General features: G+C 47.5%; 1 protein-coding gene across 4 annotated transcripts in view; it reads left to right on the top strand.

Annotated features, from left to right (window-relative positions):
- The window catches only part of LRRCC1 (leucine rich repeat and coiled-coil centrosomal protein 1), a 98245-nt gene that overhangs the window by 28626 nt on the left and 46759 nt on the right, over positions 1–22860 (top strand). For all 4 annotated transcript variants that reach the window (XM_073550576.1, XM_073550577.1, XM_073550578.1 and 1 more), the window contains 3 exons: positions 6577–6760; positions 6835–6983; positions 15757–15961. In XM_073550576.1, coding sequence (XP_073406677.1) covers positions 6577–6760; positions 6835–6983; positions 15757–15961 — 538 coding nt within the window. The remainder of the gene's footprint in view (positions 1–6576; positions 6761–6834; positions 6984–15756; positions 15962–22860) is intronic.

The raw sequence follows: 22860 nt of genomic DNA, 5'->3' as shown, positions 1-22860 counted from the left end.
CTACCTCAGTGTGCGTCGTTCCCTTTCAGGTTTCGGAGGGATACAGAGTGAACAGTCACATCTGTACTCCCACAAAGAGACTATGAGTACGGCGTTTACTGCCACCCCATATCCTCATAGGTCTAGCCGGCAGGATCAAGAACTAAAAAGATCCTAGCCCCTGCCTCACACCCACTCGCCCACCAGAGCCTGTCGGTAGATGAAGGCACAGACGTCCGCTGAATGGTACGGACGTCTTATTTCCTCACTGGATGTAAGGTACAGCGCGGCTTCATGGGTCCTAATGCAGCAAACACTGGCTCAGACATCGGACGTTGCAGCGTCCACAGCCCTGGGCTCTCAGAGCACCACAACAGAGCGACCTGGATTTGTGGTACATTTCCTTCCAGGGGAAGCCCGGTGACAGCGCTGCTCCAGGGGTCCTAAGTCAGCAAGCGCTGGCTTAGGCATCGGATGTTGCGGCGTCTCCAGCCCGTGCCCTCATAGCGCCGCGACAGTGCGGCTGGCGGGATACCGCCGCACCGCGCCCCTCCGGTGGCCGCCGCTTCAAATTTAGGCCCCAGCTTCTATTCGGGCCTTGTGCTGGGCGAGGCCACGCCACTCGCTCGGGCAGGCTTTCTCCCGCCCGTCTCGTACCTCCCACCGCCACACTAAGGGGACTAGGGGTGGCAAATGGTTCCGCCCTCTCCCCCCAGCCGTCCTATGGGCTCCGAGCGGGTCTTTTACATGGGGAGCGTCCAAGCGCAGTTGTTCCGCCCACCTTCTCCTCCGGCCACGTTTGCCACCCACTAATTCTGCCGGGGGAGCGTCCAAGCGCGGTTGTTCCGCCCATCTTCTCCTCTGCAGAGCGCGTCTTCTCCCAGGCAGCCGCCATTTTCTTCAGCCTGAGCCGGTTGCCTTCCCTGTCTACAGGAGCCGTTCCTAAGCGAGCCGAGCAATAGCTGAAAGTTGCTTCACAGGTGCCGTTAGTATCTCTGCACTGCAGACTGACACCCTCCTCAGCTCTTGGTCCCCTGACCGTATGGCGCCGCTTAGTGGGTTAGCTCACCATGTCTAATTCTAAGCCACTTCACTCTCGCCCCCCAACTTCCTCTTCTTCCTCAGCTGTGGTCAGTTACTTTGCATGTTCTGCTTGCAAATGCAAATTTCCATCAGGCCAGTCCTCTCCCCTGTCAGGACTGCAGCAACCCCATTGATCCCACCGCTCAGGAGCCCCCGGCTGGCCCAAGTGAGAGTGACACCCCTATTCCAGAGTGGGCTTCCTCTTTCTCAATCTGTGGCAGATCTCACCAAGGTGTCTCAGACCCTGGTTTCTGTACTTGATAAGTTGCCCCTGTAGACTTCCGCAGGGCCCAGCAGGCCACAGGAAGCTCCAGCTGAGCCTACCAACATTAGCCGCAAAAGATCCAGACAGGGGCACCGCTCTGATTCGTCTTCTTGCTCCGTCTCGCCCCATAGCCCGTCACAGCGGCCCGGGTTGGCCAGATCCTCTTCTCCTGAACCAGGCGAAACTTACTCGGACGCGCCCTCCGAGGATGTTTTGGAGCTGGACACGGACCAAATCGCAGACATGAGGGATATGGTCCAGAGCCTCATTGGTGCGATCAACCAAACCTTTAAGATCTAGGACTCGCCCACGGAACTCGCAGATCAGGGTGTTTCGTTCAGGCGGTCTAAACCGCCTACCAAGGTCTTCGCTCCTCATTCTGAGTTTCAGAAGATTCTGACTAGGGAAAGAGAATCCGACCAGGCGCTTTCAAAGAGGGAAACGCCTTGGTGTCTTATACCCTTTCACGCCGGAGCTTACTGCAGAATGGTCAACTTCTCCTGTCGTAGACCCGCCGGTTTCCTGACTATCTAACAACACTGTCCTTCCGATCTCTGGGGGAGCGTCGCTAGGAGTTCCTAACGACAGAATCATAGAATCTTTTGCGAAATCAGCCTTCGAAGCGGCGGCATCGGCCCTAAGTCCGGCCTTCGCTTCTACCTGGGTTTCTAGGGCCATAACCAACTGGGCTAAGGATCTCCAACAAGGCATTCTGGCCGGGGCTCGTCCAGAGCAAGTGGCGGACCTCGCCGACCAGATTTCCCATGCGGGCAAATATTTGGTATCTGCCTCCCTAGATGCTGCGTCTTGCGCAGCCCAGGCATCTAGCAACGTTGTGGCTATTCGGCGCACAGTTTGGCTTAAGGCCTGGCATGCGGACTTATCATCAAAAAAGTCCCTCACCAGCCTACCCTTTCAGGGTTTGCGCCTCTTCGGTGACAGACTAGGCCAGATCATTAAGGACGCCACTGGGGGAACAAGCTCCCTTCTGCCCCAGTCCAAGCCTCGTCGGCCTCCTCCAAAACGTCAGTTTCGGCCCTTTTGACCCTTTCGTCGTTTTGCGACAGCAGAGTCGCCTTCTAACCAACGGAGGCCACAAGTGCGCCAAGATAGGAAAAGAGTTTCATTTATGCCCACTCCTTCCTGGCGCTCCCATTCCTCTCAAGGTAGATCCACCAGGTCTAGACCTGGAAGGTCTTCCTCAGGATGACAGGCGTCAAAACCCCGGCACATCCCACCGCTTGGGCGGCCGTCTTCTTGCTTACAGGGACGTCTGGCTCGCCTCGGTGGAAGACGCTTGGGTCAGGGAAATTGTATCCTCAGGATACAAAATAGAATTTGTTTCTCGTCCTCGGGATCGATTCTTCGAATCCCGACCCCCAAAAGATCCCTCTCTGATCCCGGGCTTCCATAACGCCATCGCCTCTCCTCGATTCGGGGGTGATTATCCCCGTTCCAGAAGCAGAGCGCTTCAGGGGTTTCTATTCGAACTTGTTTGTAGTACCAAAGAAAGGCGGTACGGTTCGGCCCATTCTGGATCTAAAGTTACTAAACAAAAGGGTCCGCTTGCGACGCATCAGAATGGAGTCCCTTCGTTCAGTAATCGCTTCCATGGAGGCACAGGAGTTTCTGTGCTCCATAGACATTCAGGACGCTTATCTACATGTTCCCATCTTCCAAGGACATCAGAAATTCCTGCGGTTCACGATACATCAAGAGCATTTCCAATTTGTCGCTCTACCGCTCGGTCTCACCACTGCTCCCAGGGTTTTTACGAAAATCATGGCAGCACTGATGGCCATTTTAAGGATCAGAGGTCTCGTGCTCTTCCCATACCTCGACGACATCCTCATCAAAGCTCCGTCCCTGCCCCAGGCTCACGAAAGTCTCGCCATCGTTTGCGAAACCCTTTCCCGATTCGGGTGGATTATCAACAGGAAAAAATCCTGCCTGATCCCAACGCAACGTCTTGTGTTTCTAGGCCTACTTTTTGACACCCGTCAGGCGAAGGTTTTCCTTCCCAAAGAGAAGAGAGTAACTCTCCGGCGGGATGTTCGCTTGCTTCAGAGTCCTCGTCCCACTTCTCTGCGTTCAGCCATGAGAGTCTTAGGGAGGATGGTAGCAACGGCGGAAGCGATTCCCTTCGCCCAGTTCCACTCGAGACCACTTCAGCAGGCCATTCTGGCGCAGTGGAACAGATCAGTGTCCTCCCTGGATCGTCCAATCCGACTCACGTTTCGAGTCAGACTGTCCCTTAATTGGTGGCTAACATCACCTCTCTTCTCCCAGGGCCGGTCTTTTCTTCCGGTGCAATGGCAGGTGGTGACGACGGACGCCAGCCTCCTCGGCTGGGATGCGGTAATTCGCTATCTGACCGTCCAAGGGTGTTGGTCATAGCAAGAGGCAGCCCTCCCTATCAACGTCCTGGAGATACGGGCAATTCTTCTGGCCCTTCTTCATTGGCACAGGCAACTCAGGGGTCTGCCAATTTGGATCCAGACGGACAATGCCACGGCGGTGGCATATGTCAACCACCAGGGAGGGACTCGGAGTGCCTTGGCCTTGGCCGAGGTATCCAAGATCCTTCGTTGGGCAGAGGCCTCAGTTCCAGCGATATCCGCGATACACATCCCCGGTGTGGAAAACGAGGCTGCCGACTTTCTCAGGCGCAATGGCCTCGCGGCAGGGGAATGGTCCCTGCATCAGGAGGTCTTTCATCAAATTTGTCGGCGATGGGGAAGCCCGGACATGGACCTTATGGCGTGCCGTCTGAATAGGAAGGTGACTCGGTTCATGTCCAGAGCACGCGATCCTCTCGCGGTAGGTGTCGATGCTCTGACCATTCCTTGGTCACAGTTCGCACTCCCTATCTATTTCCTCCCCTTCCTCTTCTCCCCAAACTGTTGAAGAAGATCAAGGCAGAAGGGGTGCCAGTCATTTTCATCGCGCCGGATTGGCCCAGGCGGGCTTGGTTCGCGGACATCATCAACCTTCTCGCGGATGCGCCTTGGAGACTTCCAGACATACCGGATCTACTGTCTCAGGGTCCGATCTGCCACCCCAATTCTCGGTCTCTCAATTTGACGACCGCGGTTCTGAAAAAATCGGGCCTGTCAGACCAAGTAATTCACACCATGATCCATGCTAGGAAACTGTCTTCTTCCAGAATATACGAATGTGGAAGGCCTATTTTGGGTGGTGCGAATCCAATCGCATTTCGCCTATGTCTTTTTCGCTCCCTTCTATTCTGGCTTTCCTCCAGGTGGGCCTGGACGCTGGACTTGCCCTTAAAGGGGCAAGTTTCGGCTCTTTCCGTGCTTTTCCAGAGGTCGTTATCTTCTCGTCAGCAGGTCAAGACCTTTCTGCAGGGGGCAGCTCACACTGCACCGCCGTATCAAGCGCCTGTAGATCCTTGGGATCTAACTCTAGTCCTAGAGGCCCTACAATGTCCCCCCTTTGAACCTATCAGGGAGGTCTCTCTATCCTTTCTCTCTTGGAAGGTGGCCTTTCTGGTGGCCATTACTTCCATCCGGTGTCTCGGAATTGGCGGCCCTTTCTTGTCGCCCCCCCTTTCTTGGTGATTCACCAGGATAAGGTGGTACTGCGACCTCAGCCTTCCTTCCTTCCTAAGGTGGTATCTGCTTTCCACCTGAATGAAGACATCGTTTTACCTTCTTTTTGCCCGGCTCCATCTCATCCCTGGGAACGCTCCTTGAACAGACTGAACCTGGTCAGGGCCACGAGGGTCTATTTGGCTAGGACCGAGGTGTTCCGGAAGACAGACTCCCTTTTCGTCATACCGGATGGTGCACGAAAGGGCCTGCCGGCCTCCAAGGCCACTATTGCTCTCTGGATTAGATCGTCAATCTTGGAGGCTTACCGGGCCAAGAGCAGAGTGCCTCCTCCAGGGGTTAGGGCTCACTCCACTCAGGCAGTGGGTGCCTCCTGCGCGGTGCACCACAGAACTTCGGCACTGCAGCTTTGCAAAGCTGCAACCTGGTCATCTGTTTACACGTTTGTGAAATTCTACAGGGTCCACACCTATGCTTCAGCGGATACCAGCCTAGGGAGAGTGATCTTGCAGGCAGCGGTGGTGAGTCCGCTGGCCTGATGGAAGTTTGCTTTCCCTCCCAGGGACTGCTTTGGGACGTCCCATGGTTCCTGTGTCCCCCAATGAAGCGATGGAGAAAACAGGATTTGTGGTTGCTTACCGTAAAATCTGTTTCTCGGAGCCTTCATTGGGGGACACAGCACCCTCCCATTTTTCACAACTTCGGTCATTGGTTTTGTGTATTATAGTTACAGTTGAGTTGTGTGTTTGTTCTCTATTCTACTACTTCTCCTACTGCTTTCTCACTAACTGACTAATTCAGCGCCAGTCTGTGGGGTGTATACTGCGGAGGAGGAGCTAATTTTCTTATGTGCATAATGTCAGCCTCCTAGTGGCAGAAGCATACACCCATGGTTCCTGTGTCCCCCATTGAAGGCTCCGAGAAACAGATTTTACGGTAAGTAACCAAAAATCCTGTTTTTTATTAGGTACACCAATCCGGACAAGGTTAAAATGGTAAAAAGACAGGACATGATAAAAAGGGTATAATATGCAATTAAAAACAGGGTGAGCAGAGCACCACACGAAGTGTACACATGATCAAGGAGTATATGACAAATGCAAAAGGAGAATTTATAACCGTAATATCAACCTATATATTTCAAATAATAAAGTGCTGTGCGTAGTAATGATCCAAATGTTATTAGAAAATTATAAAAAAATATATAAACATATGGTTCATGTAAAGCGGTGTCTATATGTATATAAACACCGTAGAGTGTCTCAATTAGTATATCAGCCTAAGAAAACCTCCATAAAAGTGAAAGTAAAGTAAGTATACTAATCAGGATTCATCCTGCCTTTGCTGCCACTGCTGCCCCACACTCCAATGTGCGTTTTACACATTGCTTTGTCAGGGAGGAGGCTTCATATACAAACTATAAATATATAAACCCATATAAACTTCTATGAAGCCCTCCTTCCCTATCACTCCCAGACAAAGCACCTGAAAAATTACCTTAAAGTGCAACTACACTTCATCTTTTTTTGTTTTAGTGGGAAGGGGGGAGAAGAAAACCTGGCAGGAATTACATGCAAAGACATGGAGAGCATACGAACTTCAGGCAGAAGTAGTAACTGACAAGCCATTGTGTAATATTATATTTAGGCTACATAATGGTATTTCACTGTTTTATAGTGGACCAAGGCAAAACACAAGGATGGAAAAAAGTCCTTCTCTTCTTAGGAAAGCTGAAAGTCCAAGCAGCTTTTCTTCAGAAAGAGTGCACAGCGTCAAACTGTCAGGAACGTCTAGATCTCCACCAAGTATAAGAGATGGCGCAGGACCCGGTACCCAAGCAGTAGAGGAATCTACGTACAGGGTGAGAGACCGTCCTGTATATTTCATCCGCAAGTAACAATTATCAGTCCACTCATATTTCCTATTATTCCGCAGGCGCTCGTTCAGGAATTGGATCTGGAGCGAGAGCGAAGGTGGAAGGCTGAACAACTTGTGATGAAGTTAACGGAAAATATCAAAGGGTTACAAAGCCAGGCAAAGGAAGAGAAAGACATTAACAGCATGGCCATGTACACTACTGATCGGTGGGTAAACATCAATGAACTGTGGGAAGTAGAGCATTGAATGAAGTGGCGTTTTAGTTCATGTAGTTCATGCCCAACCATTCACTGAACATTTTTAGGAGTAGAAAGTTCTGATATGTAGATTATAATTACAAAATCGCATGAAAGTCATCGTCCTTAGTCTGGCATTAGACTTTTGAAGCAACATTGCTCCCCCCATAGAGGAGGGACCTCTTTTTGAGATCTCTCCTTTTAAGAGTTTTGCTAAAATGAGCCTATTCTAACTGTGTTTTTTTTAAGTATTAGTTTGTACTTTTCAATGTGGCTGTTTAGTGTCAAAAATATGCGTGCCCTTGTCTTACTAGTAAAAAATGAGTAAGGGCTACTTTTGTAAATAGTGCAGACAAATAATGAGGCAAATGCTCACAGAACAAAGTCACTGCTTTTAGCTGCCGTGGAGAGTGGCAAGGAGACATCTGATTAATTGCTGCAGGAAATCGGCTTCATATTTTATCTTTTTTATTTGAGTCCCGTAGTCCTTTATGAGTAGAGATGGACGGACCCCTGGATGTTCGGGTCCAGCTGCATAGTTAAAAAAAAAAAAAAAAGTTTGAGTACCAGAACGGTATCCGGAACCCATTCACTTGAATGGGGTTCCCGAACATCCAGTTTCTGCCACACTTTTATGTGCTTAACAGCGTGGCAAACACTGATTCTGTTCTGCGGTAAAATCATTACCGCAGATCAGAGAGCCTCAGTTCCCACACTGTCAAAGGACAGCGTGAGCCCACATCTGTGATCGGAGGTAAAAGGTTCACAACCCTCTGCTGTCAGCGTTAGCCAGGCTGGTTGTCAAGAATAGAGGGGTACCCACGTTGTTTTTTTGTAATTATTTAAGTAAATAATTTTAATAAAGATCATTGGGCCCCCCCTCCATTTTTGACAACCAGCCCTGCAGCAGCAGACAGCTGGGGGCTGGTATTCCCAGGCTGATATTCCCAGGCATGGATATTGCCCCACCCCCCAAGCCTAAAAATAGCAGCCCACAGCAGTCCAGAAAAGGTGCATCTCTCTATAAGGCCTAAAGTTAGAGATGACACATTTCCTTTGTATTTTAGGCAAAAAAAAAGTTTTCATCTTCTACATTTTAAAAATTCTGAAAAGTAATATGGGCAAATGCAAAAGTTTGGTCACCCTCCATGGTTAATACCCTAGCATCACACCCTTTTGCAAATATCACAGCTTGTAAACACTATCTGCAGCAAGCCAAGAGTCTTTGAATTCTTGTTTGAGGAATTTTCATCCATTCTTCCTTAAAAAAATTCTTCCAGTTCTGTGAGATTCCTGGGTCGTCTTGCATCCTCTGCTATTTTGAGGTCTAGCCACAGATTTTCAATGATGTTCAGATCAGGGGGACTGTGAGGGCCATTGTAAAACCTTCAGCTTGCTCCTTTTGAGGTCTTTATTGTGGATTTTTGTGGACATTGTGGTTCTTCCGCATAATTCATCTATCACAATTACTGTGGTTCATTATTGGTGTTGTGATACAGCAGTAGGGTGTCGCGCTCGATCCTGGTTCTGTCATATAATGATTGGTTTACCACATTGATGCAGAATATTTAGCATTATACATATATATCAGACATTCAGTACTATGGTTTACCTTTCAAGAATTTGATATTTCCAATTTGTTTTCATCAGGGTTTTGCTGTTCCATGGAGATATAAATCTAGAACTGGGCATATTGTTCCTGGTTAAGGAACGGGAGATGCACTTTATGGGTTTTCAGGAACATGGTAAATTGATTATATTGTTTATATCTTCTGCTGATCTTCCAGATCATTTTCTTTATCTAATCTAGTTCTTGCCCTGGACTATGGTCCTTTAGGGATTTTGTAACCACCCAGGTGCTGTTGCTTTGGTATTGCTCCTGGTGTTCTCTCCAGAGGAGGGTGGAGGTTGAAAGGGCCATGTAGCCTCTCTGATCCTGTCCCTGTATAGGTCAAGTAGGACTACCTCCTGATGTGCTGTCCTGAGGGACTATCTGGAAACAGTGACCTATAGATCTACTGGTAATTCCCCGTTTCAAAATGCACCATCCAACTTTTTTATAAGGTCCTTTCAACATTGGTCTTGCTTAACTCTACCTTCAAACAATAGTGAATGAACATTAAAAACCATAAATTTAGGTATATCGTCATACATATATTTATGTATTTATTTTAATTCATTTGCTTCAAATATGTAAAGCTAAGCAACTTTCACAGTTGTGTTCATTATAGTTTTGCTGCTTCGTATGTCTGTAAGTTTTTTGCCTAGCTCAGTTCTTTTCCAAGAATTTTACAAATCCATTTACTTTTTTCATGGCTTTCTCCCTTCTCTAAGTGTTAGAGATAGTCTATTGAAAAGTAGGAAAGCACATGAGGAAATAAGTACAGGATAGAAGCTGAGCTAATGAAGACAGGATACACACAGACCTTACATCTAACCTATAATACTGGAAGCGACAATCTCATAAGTAATAAATCTGCAACTTGGATCACGCTGCAAACAGCATTTCAGAAGATCTGAAAATGAATAAAAATTGCAGATGGCAATTTTATTAACCAAGTCTGTGTGCACTTTTGCGGCATTTTTCCGTATGGAATTGGCCCAAAAGCGCAAGGGAATCCTTATGCCAGCAAAGTCAGTGAGAATCCTGAAGTGGTGTGCACATGATCAGTAATTTTCCTTTCTGGATTGTGCTGCTTTTGAATTCTCAGCATGTCAATTATTTGTGCGTTTTTGCTGCGTTTTTCACACATTGACTTCAATTGAGTCAGTCAAATACACAGCAAAAATGCTGGCTATGGTGTTTGCTGAGTTTTTGCTTGCATTTGGCAACGTGAAAAACTCCGTTGCAGCAGTTCTAATCTGAGGTAACGTTACTGCCAGTAGATCGTTACAGTCGGTCAAAGCACTGCAGGGTCATGCTGTCAGATGTCAGCGCAGATGTGGCTATGACCCGCAGATGGTCACACAGAAAGTTCTCACACAGCAGAGGTAACGTAAGTGAGATCACCGTGGATCATCAGCTGATAAACTTCTGTGAACTTTCCCACCGCAGCTCAGCGCTACACACTGCAGGAACGATTACCTCCTGTGCCAGTGTGTAGCCAGCTATGCTTAAGAGCAGTTACATCAGTGACTGCTCTCAGTCATCAGGATCGTTGTGGGACATTATGGATTATCTGTTCACTTCGGACAGGTGAGTAATATTGTTGTTTATTCATTCTGTTACAGGAGACGTTGGCTTCAGTGGAATGGTCGATGACATGAGTATGCTTTAATTTAGATTCAATAAAGGAGTCTGTCTCATTATTTCAGTTAAAGGGAATTTGTCACCCCTTTTTTCGAATATGAGCTGCCGGCACCGACATCAGGGGCTTATCTACAGGATTCTGTAATGCTGTAGATAAGTCCCCGATGTAACCTGAAAGATAAGAAAAAAGAGTTATATTATACTCACCAGGGGAGGGGGAGCGGTCCAATCCGATGGGTGTTGCGATCCTTTCCGGCGCCTCCCATCTTCATCCGATGCCGTCCTCTTCTTTCCTTCCCGTCGCAGCTCCTGCGCAAGCGCACTGCTCTGCCCTGTTGAGGGCAGAGCAGAGTCCTGCAGTGCGCAGGCGCCGGGAGAGTTCCGAGTGCAGAACAGTGTGCCTGCACCGGAGCCACGACAGGAAGGAAAGAAGAGGACGGCATCGTATGAAGATGGGAGGCACCGGACCGCGACCCCCATCGGACCGGACCACCCCCCCCCCCCCTCCCCGGTGAGTATAATCTAACTCATTTTTCTTATCTTTCAGGTTACATCGGGGGCTTATCTACAGTATTACAGAATGCTGTAGATAAGCCCCTGATGTCGGTGCCGGCAGCTCATATTCGAAAAAAAGGGGTGACAGATTCCCTTTAAGGACTTTATTCTGGGTGTGTGTTTTTTTTTTTTTTTCAAAGGTTAGTAATGGGGGCGTCTTATAGACACCTCTTCTTTACTAACCTCTGGGCTTGATGTCACCTGACAATACAGAGGTGATATCGACCCCCCAACTATCACCCCACTGGCCACCACACCAGAGCAAATGGGAAGAGTGAGGCTAAATGCCAGAATTAGCGCATCTTATGGATGCGCCTTTTCTGGGACAAGCCATAGTGGGACCCCATGTCAGGTTTTTTGGGGGGTCCCCCATTTTAATTATCAGGAAAGACTTCATATACAGCTGTGATTATAAACACATAGATAGAGATGTGAATTAAGGAAGATAACATATTATTTACCAAGAGAAACTTTCCATGCAAATGGAAAACATGAGTAGATGTGGGAACTTTAAATCTCTAACATGTGGATAATATTCAAAATCAATTCTGTCTTGTTTATAACAAAGTACACAATTATTTTTTTATTTATAACTAGCTGAAGAGCCCGACGTTGCCTGGGCATAGTAACTAACTATGGATAAAATAATTTATAATGATTATATCTATATATATAAAGCTGAGTGTAGAGCCCCCCCGACTCAGCATAGCCATATTCACTATAATATCCCACATCATCCTGTCAGCCAGAGATACCGGACTACTACCCCTAATATGCCACATCGTCCCGTCAGCCAGAGCCACCGGACTACTACCCCTAATATCCCACATCTTCCCGTCAGCCAGAGCCACCGGACTACTACCACTAATATCCCACATCATCCCGTCAGCCAGAGCCACCGGACTACTACCCCTAATATCCCACACCATCACATCAAAGCCACCGGACTACTGCCCCTAATATCTCACATCATCCTGTCAGCCAGAACCACCGGACTACTCCCCCTAATATCTCACATCATCCCGTCAGCCAGAGCCACCAGACTACTCCCCCTAATATCCCACATCATTCCGTCAACCAGAGCCAGTGGACTACTACCCCTAATATCCCAAAACCGAGAAAAAGGAGTACAAAGATCTGTATATAATATTAAAAATATCACATTTTATTAATATTACATCATAGAAAAAATTATTTTAAGGACAATACATTGTTCAAAAATAATTCAAAAATTAAAATTACAAAGGACATGAACAGTGACAATGTGGTATGAATAATTCTTGTAAGGATAGGGTACAAAAATCTGAATTAAATTATCTATAGGTATTGCACAACCATTTATCCCGGTGCCTATGTGACCAATTAAAATAGGAGACTAGTCTATATCACTAAGTGCATAATAATCACCTATACCCAGGATATTAAGTTCCAAAAATATTTAAAGTACAAAACTACAATCATAAAAAAGACTTCTTACTTATTGTGTCCAAATTACCACATGTAAAGCAGCCCCATCGCGCGTTTTGCTTGGGCTTCCTCAGGGGGCTAAACCCCTAATATCCCATATCATCCTGTCAGCCTGGGTTCAGAACCAGAGCGCTGAGTGGAACGGTCCTATCCTCCATACCGGGGATCCCTTTAAGAGAGGCCTGGCATCAGAACCAGAGTGCTGAGTGGATTTGCCCTGACTTCCATACCAATGATCCCTTTAATAGAAGCCTGGCGTGAGAATCAGAGCGCTGAAGGACTTCCATACCGGAGATCCCTTTAAGAGAGGCCTGGGGTCAGTACCAGAGCATTTGAAGGCAATTGTCCTGACTTCAATACCAGGGGATCCCTTTAAGAGAGGCCTGGGGTCAGAAAAAAAGCGCTGGATGAATTTGCCCTGACTTCCAAACCAATGATCCCTTTAATAGAAGCCTGGGGTCAGAATCAGAGCGCTGAGGGATTTTCCCTAACGTCCATACTGGAGATCCCTTTAAGAGAGGCTTAGGGTCAGAACAGAGTGTTTAGTGGAATTGCCCTAACTTTCATACCAATGATCCCTTTAAGAGACTCTGGGGTCAAAACCAGAGCGCTGAGTGGAACGGTCCTAACTTCCATACCGGGGATCCCTTTAAGAGAGGCCTGGGGTCAAAACCAAAGCGCTGGATGCACTTGCCCTGACTTCCATACCAATGATCCCTTAAATAGAAGCCTGGGGTGAAAATAAGAGCGCTGAGGGATTTTCCCTATCTTCCATACCGGGGATCCCTTTAAGAAGGAAGATGTGCCTATGGGATGGAGGATGTGTGATGGGGATATGGGCACGGGAGGGGGTGACTCATTTCTGTCATGTGCTTTCTGCTCCTTTCTGGGGGGCAGCCAATGGCTGGGAGCTTATGTTCCCGGGGATGCTAGATTTCTCCCACCCGGTCAGTGTCTACTGAGGTGTTGTTGTGGAGTGGGAAAACTGTTGCTCATAGCAACCAATCACAGCTCAGCTTCTTTTAAACAGCTCTGGTGAAATGAAAGATGCTTCGTGATTAGTTGTTGATACACAAATACACACACACACATTCAATTTTATATATATATATATATAGATAACACAAATAAGACATGTTGTATAGACTTTTTCACCACATATATAACAGTGAATGTAAAAGGCCGGCAGTGATGTAACTGTGACGCAGCGAAACAGGCAAATCAAAACATGTGGTAGGGGACTAGCATAGTAGCCAAAATAGCAGCTACGAGCATTTTATGATCAGGGGAGGGAGGTAACAGATAAGTGACACACACACAGCACAACCGACAACCACAGATATAAAGATAAGTAACATGCAATTTTGGTTTTAAACACATAGAGTAATATGCAGCTGAAAATGCTGTGTGTTGCATCAATACACTCATCAGGGCATGGTAGCCACAACAACTCCCTAAGACTCAGCCAAGCATGTTATAAAGTCCTGTATGCTGTGCAGAAGCCGCAACTCGCGTTTCGCACTTGCTTCCTCAGGGGGGCAGTGATTTGCATTGATTTGCCTGTTTCGCTGCCTCAGAGTTGCATCACTGCCCGCCATTTACATTCTCTGTGATATACTGTGTGTGGTGAAAAAGTCTATATCAGCAAGTCTTGTTTATGTGATTATAAATAAAAACATAATTTTGTACTTTGTTATAAACAAGACTCAGAATTTATTTGAATATTATTTTATTTTTTCTCTCTTTATTGATTGGAGATCTAAAGCTCCCACATGTTCTCTCATGTTTTGTATACAGCTGTGAGCTGATATTAAAGGCCTGGGAAGCTCCATGGGTTTTACCCCCTTCCCAGGCTATAAACATATCTGTCCGCTTTCCCTCTGCTAGTTATGAAAATTACATGGGAGCCCACGCTATTTTTTGCAGAAAATTAATCATTTATTAAATACATGTACAATAAGCTGCACAAGCACTGTAATGATTGTATATGTCATATTTTGTCAGGTCATGCTGTGATTTTACAGTACGCGGCCGATGAAATGTAAGGTTTTTAAGTCAATGGGTGTGTAAAAATCAAATGGCACTCACATGGTCCGAGTGACGTGCTTTTTTTTTCTTTTTTCTTTTTTTTCTCCCGCACCCATTGACTTACATTGGGGAGTCTAGTCCAATATAAGAGGACAATTTCAGGACGCTACAATTCTATATTCTCTGTGTGTGATTATTTAACTCTTACTTAAGGCCCCGTCACACTAAACGATGTCCCAGCAATCCCACCAACGATCGACATGATGGGATCGCTGGGACATCGTTAGGCTGATCGCTGGTGAACTGTCACATAGACAGCCCCTCCAGCGATCAGGACCAGTGACGCTGGACGCTAGTTTCTAATGTAAACGTCGGGTATCCAGGAGCCGCGCGACTCCTGGATACCCGCTGTTTACCTTGGAAACCGGCGTACACGCTGGTTTCCAAGGTAAACATAGGGTATGTAGGAGCTGCGGCTCCTGGATACCCGACGTTTACATTAGCAACCAGCATCGCTGGTCTCTCGCTGCCACACGCAGCGATGCGCACTGGGCAGCGGGAGACCAGCGATCGAAAAACGGCCCAGGCCGCTCGAGCACGATCAGCGATAACCGGCAGGGGGGCCGGTCGCTGATCCCCGTCACACACAGCGATCTCGCTGGCGTGTCACAAAATCTTCGATCTCGCTAGCGAGATCGCTTAGTGTGACAGGGCCTTTACAGGTTTAGTAATGAGGGTGTCTGTCTGACACCTGATCATTACTAAACCTAGGGCTTGTTGTTAGCAACAGCTACTGACCCTAATCCCGTTAACCCGATTCGACTGCACCAGAGCATTGGAAAGAGGCTGGGCTAAGTGCCAGAATTGGCGTTTCAAATATGAAGTGTCATTTCTGGAGCAGCTGAGGGCTGGTAATTTTAGCCTGGGACGGGACAAATAAGCACGAAAAAGAAGGGTTGAACAAAGAAATTACACCACAAAACTTTCCCGTTTTTCAAATATTTTTATTTAGCTCCAAAAATATTCATTGCTGTACAATAGCGCATAAAAAATGTAAGTTTTTTTCTGTTGCGTTTTTGCGGTGATCAAATTCCTAGGGATGTGTTGCAGATTTTTTTTCATCAAATACTCAACGTGTGCACATACCCTAAAGGTAACCAGTAACATGGCTGAAAATAATTTTACCAGATCAAAGGTGTCCTTGACCTTCAAAGGAATTTTTTCATTTAAAATGAACAAGGGTATAAGATCCTCTCATGTAACCCAAGAATATACAATTGTTTTTATTTTTTTTCTCTGAATGCTGTTCTCAGAAGAACACTCTACAGCTATAAGACACTGTGATCCAACTTTTCATTTTCCCTAAAGATTTTGCTAGTGTTGTAAGGAGAGAAAAAAAGTTACTTTTTTATTCTCATGGTTCTTTTTTTTTTTTTTTTGAAGTATTAAAGAATTGCTTTTGAAGGAAAAAAATGCCAAAACTACACTGCAAGCACTCATTCATCAATTAAAAGAGGAAAATGAAAGGCTGGCAAATGAAATTAAACAATTTGCTAGTAGAGAAGATGACTACCAAAGAAGCCTCAAAAAAATGGAAGAAGGAATGTCCAAACTAGAGACTCAAAGCATACAGCAAGAAGCACTAGAGGTAAGCAATCCTCTGCCATAGCATCGTATTAGATGCATTATACCCATTGGAGGCAACTTGGAGAGTTGAAAAGAGGTGCTGGTCCAGGAGGTAATTATTGTTGTGTTCTTTTTTTTTTTTAATTACACCCCTGAGTAATGGGAGATTAGTTTGAAGATATACGGAGGAGACAGATTATGGATGGCTTTTTAGGTTCGTGTCAATAGTTTGAACTGGATATGCTGTTGATTTGGAATCCAGTGAAGGCACTTGCAGAGCGGAGAAGTAGCTAGGAGAGAGGATTAGTCGTGCAGCAGAGTGAAGGTCAGACTGAAGTGGTGCAAGAGTGTTTGCGGGGAGGCCACAGAGGAGGATATTGCAGTAGTGGAGGCGGGAGATGATGAGGGCATGCGTTCACATTTTATTAGATGCATCATTGAGGAAAGGATGGATTGTGGAAATATTTTTGAGTTGGAGGTGGAAAGAGCTTGGTTGTGCAGTTTGAAGGTCAGGGCAGAGTCAAAGAGTGACTCCGAGGCATCGGACTTGCGGTACAGGGGAAACCGTGATATCATTTTCTGTGATAAATCAGGTAGGGGAGTTAGGTGAGATGGAGGAAAGATGATGAGTTCTGTTTCATCCACATTGAGCTTTAGGAAGCGTGATGAGACCGAGGATATGGCTGATAAACACTAAGGGATTTTGAACAGCAGAGAGGTGACATCTGGGCCAGAGCGGTAGATCAAATTATCATCAGCATATAAGTGGTACAGTAAGACATGGGACTTTGAGTTGTCCCAGGCCAAAGGTATAGTTTGAGTGGAGTAGGGGCGCCAGAACAGAGCCTTGAGGGACTCCAACAGAGAGAGAACAGGATAACAAGGTAGTGTGAGAGTGGGAGATGCTAAATGTGCAGTTGGAGAGGTATGAGGACCTCCAAGAGATGGCAAAGTCTTTAACGCCAAAGGAAGAGAGGATTTGTAGTCGTAGGGAGTGGTAGACTGTGTTAAAGGCAGATGACAGGTCTAGAAGGAGGAGTATAAAGAATTTTCTGTTAGCTTTAGCTGTAAGTTAGTCATCAGTAATTTTTGTCAGGGCAGTTTCAGTGGAGTGGTGGGGAAAGAAGTTGGATTGTATGTAGTCAATGAGGGAGTTGGATGAGATAAGGGAGGAAAGTTCAGTGCTGTTCGAAGAGTAGAGGAGAACGGGTGCACTGATATGGGGCGATAGCTGAACGTAGAGGTCAGGGTCGAAGGATGGCTGCTTTAGCATAGGTGTGAATGTTGCATATTTGATAGTAGAAGCGAAGTTAGCAGAGAATAGCGATACATTGAAAAGGCTAGGATAATCATGGTGGTCAGGTTGGTTGGGGTGGAGGTGAGATGGGATGGGGTCAATCGCACAAGTGGTGAGGTGCGATTTTTTTTTTTTTTTTTTAATTCGTTTATTAAACCGGAAGCAGTTATACAATACACACATTTAGTATATGATGTTAAACTTGATACAAAAAAGTATTAAGTTACGTACCGGTAACGGTATTTTTCGGAAGCCCATGACAGCACCACGAGAGAGGGGATCCGCCCTATAGGAACAAGAAACCTACAGATACAAAAGGGCGGCACCTCTCCCACGCATCAGTTGGATTACAGAGCTTGAGAGGCTACCATGGTTAGTACACAACATATAATATATACAACCTATCTACCCTATTTACCAGAATTATTTTACACCATCTCCCACATAAGGTAATTTTATGAACAGTCTTCTAAAGGAGTGCACCCCTATACGTGAACAAGGGAGGGAAACTAAGGGTGCTGTCATGGGCTTCTGAAAAATACAGTACGTAACTTAATACTTTATTCGGACTCCCATGACAGCACCACGAGAGAATTACAGAGATGTAAACTAACTTAGGGAGGGACTACAGCCTGCAGCACCCTTAGCCCGAAGGTGAGGTCTGAGGAGGCACCCATGTCTAACCGATAGTGGTTAAAAAAGGTGGAAGGAGATGACCAGGTGGCCGCCTTACATATCTGATCAATAGATACTCCAGATCTTTCTGCCCAGGATGATGCCATGGCCCGAGTGGAATGCGCCCTCAGATTCTGTGGAGCTGGGCCGCCACCTGCTGTGTAGGCAAGAGAGATAGCCTCCCTAATCCACCTTGCTAACGTGCGTTTTGATACTCTGTATCCTTTCCTGGGACCTTGGAAGGATAGGAATAATGCGTTCTCCTTCTTCCAAGGATCCGTGGCTGCTAAATATGTAAGTAAGCATCTCCTAATATCTAATGCCTGAAGTTTTTGCTCTTTAGGGTTGGTTGGATTAGGGAGGAAGGAAGGCAGAACTATCTCTTGTGTCCTGTGGAATTGTCTTGCTACCTTGGGAAGGTATGCTGGATCTGGCCTTAGGATTACTCTATCTTGCAAGAACTCTGTGTAAGGGGGCAATCTGGAAAGTGCCTGTATGTCGCTCACCCTACGTGCGGATGTTATCGCTACCAGAAATGCTGTCTTAAGAGATATAACCTTTAGTGAGGCAGAATCTAAAGGTTCAAACGGACTTTCCGTCATGGCTGTAAGGACTAAGTTTAAGTCCCACGGCACACATCTGTCTTTGTGTATAGGTCTCGATCTGGCCGCTGCTCTGATGAACCTTGCTACCCAATAATTTTTTGCAATATCACCTGCAAACAGGGCTCCTAAGGCTGAAACTTGTATTTTTAACGTACTTGTGGAGAGACCCAATTCGAAACCTTTCTGGAGAAATTCCGTCTCTGACGTCAAAGTGAAAGGTGGACAGGAATCGTTTCCAGGTCCTAGCATAGATGTTAGTGGTAGTTAATTTTCTGCTCTTTAGGAGGGTGTCAATTAAGTTCTTGGAGAACCCTCTATCCTTTAACAGTGACCTTTCAAACACCACGCCGTCAACTGAAGTCCTGCTACTTGTGGGTGGCTGACTGGCCCCTGGTAGAGGAGATCCGGAAGGTTCGGCAGTACCCAGGGATCGCATACCGACATGGTCCTCAACCATGCGAACCAGGTCCTCCTGGGCCAAAAGGGGGCAATTAGTATGACTTTTGCCCGATCCTCTCTGATCTTCCTGACTACCAGAGGAAGAAGATTGAATGGCGGGAAGGCGTATGCCAGAGAAAAGTCCCATCTTATCAGGAGGGCATCCACCGCCAGGGGATTTTCCCTGGGGTTCAGAGAGCAGAACGATTTTTCTTTTCTGTTTTCTCTGGTGGCAAAGAGGTCTACCTCTGGCTGACCCCATCTGCGGACAATCTGGTGGTAAATATCTTTGTTCAAAGCCCATTCTCCTTGCCTTAGAAAGTCTGCTCTTACGTTGTCCTTTCCGCTGATGTGGAGTGCGGTTAAAGATAGAAAATTTCTCTCTGCTATCTGAAGGAGCCGTTCTGTTATCTGCATCAGAGCGCTGGAGCGGGTTCCACCTTGGTGGTTGACATATGCTACCTTTACTTGGTTGTCCGAGTGTATCCTCACGTGATGGCCCTGTAGGTACATAATGAGTTTCTTGACTGCCCGTCCTATCGCCAATAGCTCTCTCTGGTTGGATGAGATTTCAGAATCAGACCCCCAATGTCCCTGTACCACTATGTCCCCCATATGGGCTCCTCAACTGAAGGAACTAGCGTCTGTGGTTATAATACGGGTTATCTGTGTTATCCAGGGCACCCCTGATGCTAGGTTCTCGCTATCGAGCCACCATCTAAGCGATGTAACAGCTGAGGGGCTTAGCAACACTCGACCTTGTAAGGAGCCTTCTAAGGCCCTGCTATTAACCAGGACGTCGTTCTGAAGGGCTCTAGTATGGAATTGTGCCCACCTGACTGCTGGGATGCATGAAGTTAGAGAGCCTAACAGGGACATGGCCTGTCTGAGGGTCATAGACGGATTATCAATTGCCTGAAGAACCTGCTCCTGTATCTTTTGCAATTTATCTAGTGGCATCAGGCACTGCTGAGTTTCTGAATTTAGTAATAAGCCTAGAAACGTCTGTATTTTTAAGGGCTGGAGTCGGGATTTCTCGTAGTTTAAAATCCATCCGAGGTTTTCTAATCTGGTTTTAGCTTTTTCTATCTGGGATCTACAATGACCCACCGATTTTCCCACAATCAAGAAATCATCTAAATATGGGATGATTAAGACGTCAACCTCCCGTAAATGAGCCATAACCTCGGCCACTATCTTTGTAAATACCCTGGGTGCTGCTGAGAGACCAAAGGGAAGGGCTCTATACTGATAATGACGCACTGTGCCACCTACTGAAACCGCCACTCTCAGGAACTGCTGGAAGTCTGTATGGATAGGTACATGATAGTACGCATCTTTCAGATCTATGACTGCCATAAAACAACCTTTAAACAATATTTTTATTGTTGTATTAATGGACTCCATCTTAAATGTACGATTAATCAAAAACTCGTTAAGGAAACGAAGGTTTATAATCGTTCTGAATGTCTTATCAGGTTTCTGGACTAGAAACGGGAGAGTAGAACCCTCTTCCTCTTTCAGCTTCTGGAACCTCTACCAGGACATTTTTCTGGCATAGGCTCAAGACTTCCGCTTCTAAAGCCGCCTGTTCGAGAGGATAAGATCTTAAAGGGGTTAGTTTAAAGGTACCTGGGTAAACTCCAATCTAAGCCCGGTGGATATTACCTTGCGCACCCAGTCACTATTTGTAATCTGTGACCATGCCGGGAAGAAGGATGACAGTCTACCCCCCACGGGAATTGCTAGTCATTGATTTGGTCTCTTTTGATCTCTCGACGAGCGTGTGAACCTATAGCCCGTACCTCTTCTCCTTCTGTCTTCCCATCTGGGGCGATCTCTAATAGGCGAAGAGTTGCGCCTTCTCCCCTGGCCGAATCTCCTTCTACCAAATGGACAACGGTAGGACGCAGACGAAAGGTTTGGGAATTTTTTCTTGTCGTCCCCCGCCTTCTCAAGCAGCTCGTCTAGGACAGCGCCGAACAAATATTCGCCCTCACATGGAATCGCACAGAGCTTTGCCCTGGACTGAATGTCTCCCTGCCAGCACTTTAGCCACAGGGCTCTACGAGCTGCATTAGAGAGACCTGCTGCTCTGGCGGCCATTCTCACTGCATCTGCTGAGGCATCTGCTAGGAAGGCTGCTCCCTCTTGGATGGTTGGTAGGGCCCCAAGAATTGTCTGTCTTGATGTACCCTGTTTTAATTGTGACTCCAACTGGTCGAACCAGACCATCATGGACCTGGCCGTGCACGTTGATGCCACTGCTGGTCTTAAGGACCCGGCCGCCATTTCCCAGGTGTTTTTAAGGAAAGTATCTGCCTTTCTGTCTAGGGGATATTTAAGGGATCCCATGTCCTCAAAGGGTAGCGAGGATCTTTTTGATGCCTTTGCAATGGCTGCGTCTAATTTGGGGGCTCTGTCCCAAGTATTCACTGCCGGATCGTCGAAGGGGTATCTGCGTTTGAGGGCTGGTGGTAGCGACCCTCTTTTATCCGGTTTTTTCCACTCTCTGTGGATCAGATCCTGGATCTTTTGATTTAATGGGAAGACTCTCCGCTTCCTCTGTTCCAGCCCACAGAACATGACATCCTGCATGGATAATTGGGGCTTAGGCTCCTCTACCTCCATTGTCCCTCTGACTGCTTTGACCAGCTTGTCTACCCGGTCAAGAGGCAGACAAAATCGCCCCGAATCCTCTTCTCCTGAGGAGGACGAGGGAGATGAAGCCTGGGAGTCTCTGCTTTTTCTCCATTCTACCGAGGAATCGGACTCCACCGGGACCTCGCCCCTTAGACTTTCCGGCTGGGACAAGGACTTTAGGGTTTCCCTCATTTCTGCCCTGACAATGTCCCTTAAACTCGCCGCTACCGCGGGCGACTCTTCTGCCACCGTCTGCTGAATACAGGGGGGGCACAATCTTTTGAGGCATGCGTCCGGTAATGGGCATGCACAGAGTGCGCATTCCCTATGTTTAGTCTTACTTGTAGCCTTTTTCCCGTAGAAAAAAACACAGAAGGGGGGTCCCGTCACTGAGTGAACTTTCACGAAGATCACTTACCAGTGCCACAATCAAGTACCGGAGAATGAGGGGGATTTCTCTGTCGATGCTCCTGTCTGCCTGGAGGAGCTCTTACGAGTGGACTGGTCACTTCGTCCCGCCCGCTCATTACTGTCACGGGACACCTTCTTTTTCTGTTTGACCTGCCGAAGGTCATCCAGGGGCGGCAGTGATGCTTGCCGCTGCTGTCGCCCTTGCTTCTGCTGCTGCTGCTGCTGGTGTTGCTCTCGATCACTCTCCATTACCACTGCTGCTGCTGTACGCTGCTGCTTGTAATAATGTGGCCAAGGCAAGGTACCCTGCCAGGGTCCTGCCTAAATACCCCTCCTCCGGTCAGCAGTATCCATGCCGCGCCCCTCCCCCCCCTAACAGGGCTCCCTACCCCAGCTGGCGCCGCACCCGGCCCGAAAGCCGACGCTATCGGTGTTTCTGATGGGCGCCGCCATCTTGGATTCTTCGGGCATGCGCAGTGGCGCGCCGACCTGGAAGCGCATCTTCCGCCCGCCCCCCGACGTCACCGCTACCCCGGGAAAGACCGGAAGTCACGCGGGACGCCCGGGAGCCCTGGAAGCAGCGCCACCCGGTCACAGCCCCCTGCAGCCGCGCTGCCGCCGTACCTGCGCCGCCAGAGCCGGGAACCCCCGGGGGGAGCATACTCACCGGCGGCGGCCTAACCCGGAGACGGACATCCTCCGGACGCCGCTCCCTGACGAACACGCCACCGCCGTGCCACCCATCCTGGGCCACCGTGGCGTCCTCCAGGAGATCCGCACCAGGCCGAGGTAGGAGACCCCCTCACTACCTGTATCGGCTGGCCGGTCTGGGATCCGGTCTTCTGTAGGATC

This window comes from Dendrobates tinctorius, unplaced genomic scaffold (genome assembly GCF_039654945.1).
Source record: "Dendrobates tinctorius isolate UK_male_01 unplaced genomic scaffold, ASM3965494v1 ptg000165l, whole genome shotgun sequence".
Lineage (NCBI taxonomy): Eukaryota > Metazoa > Chordata > Amphibia > Anura > Dendrobatidae > Dendrobates > Dendrobates tinctorius.
Note: the sequence above shows the minus strand (reverse complement) of the source record. Positions and strands in the feature narration are given on the sequence as shown.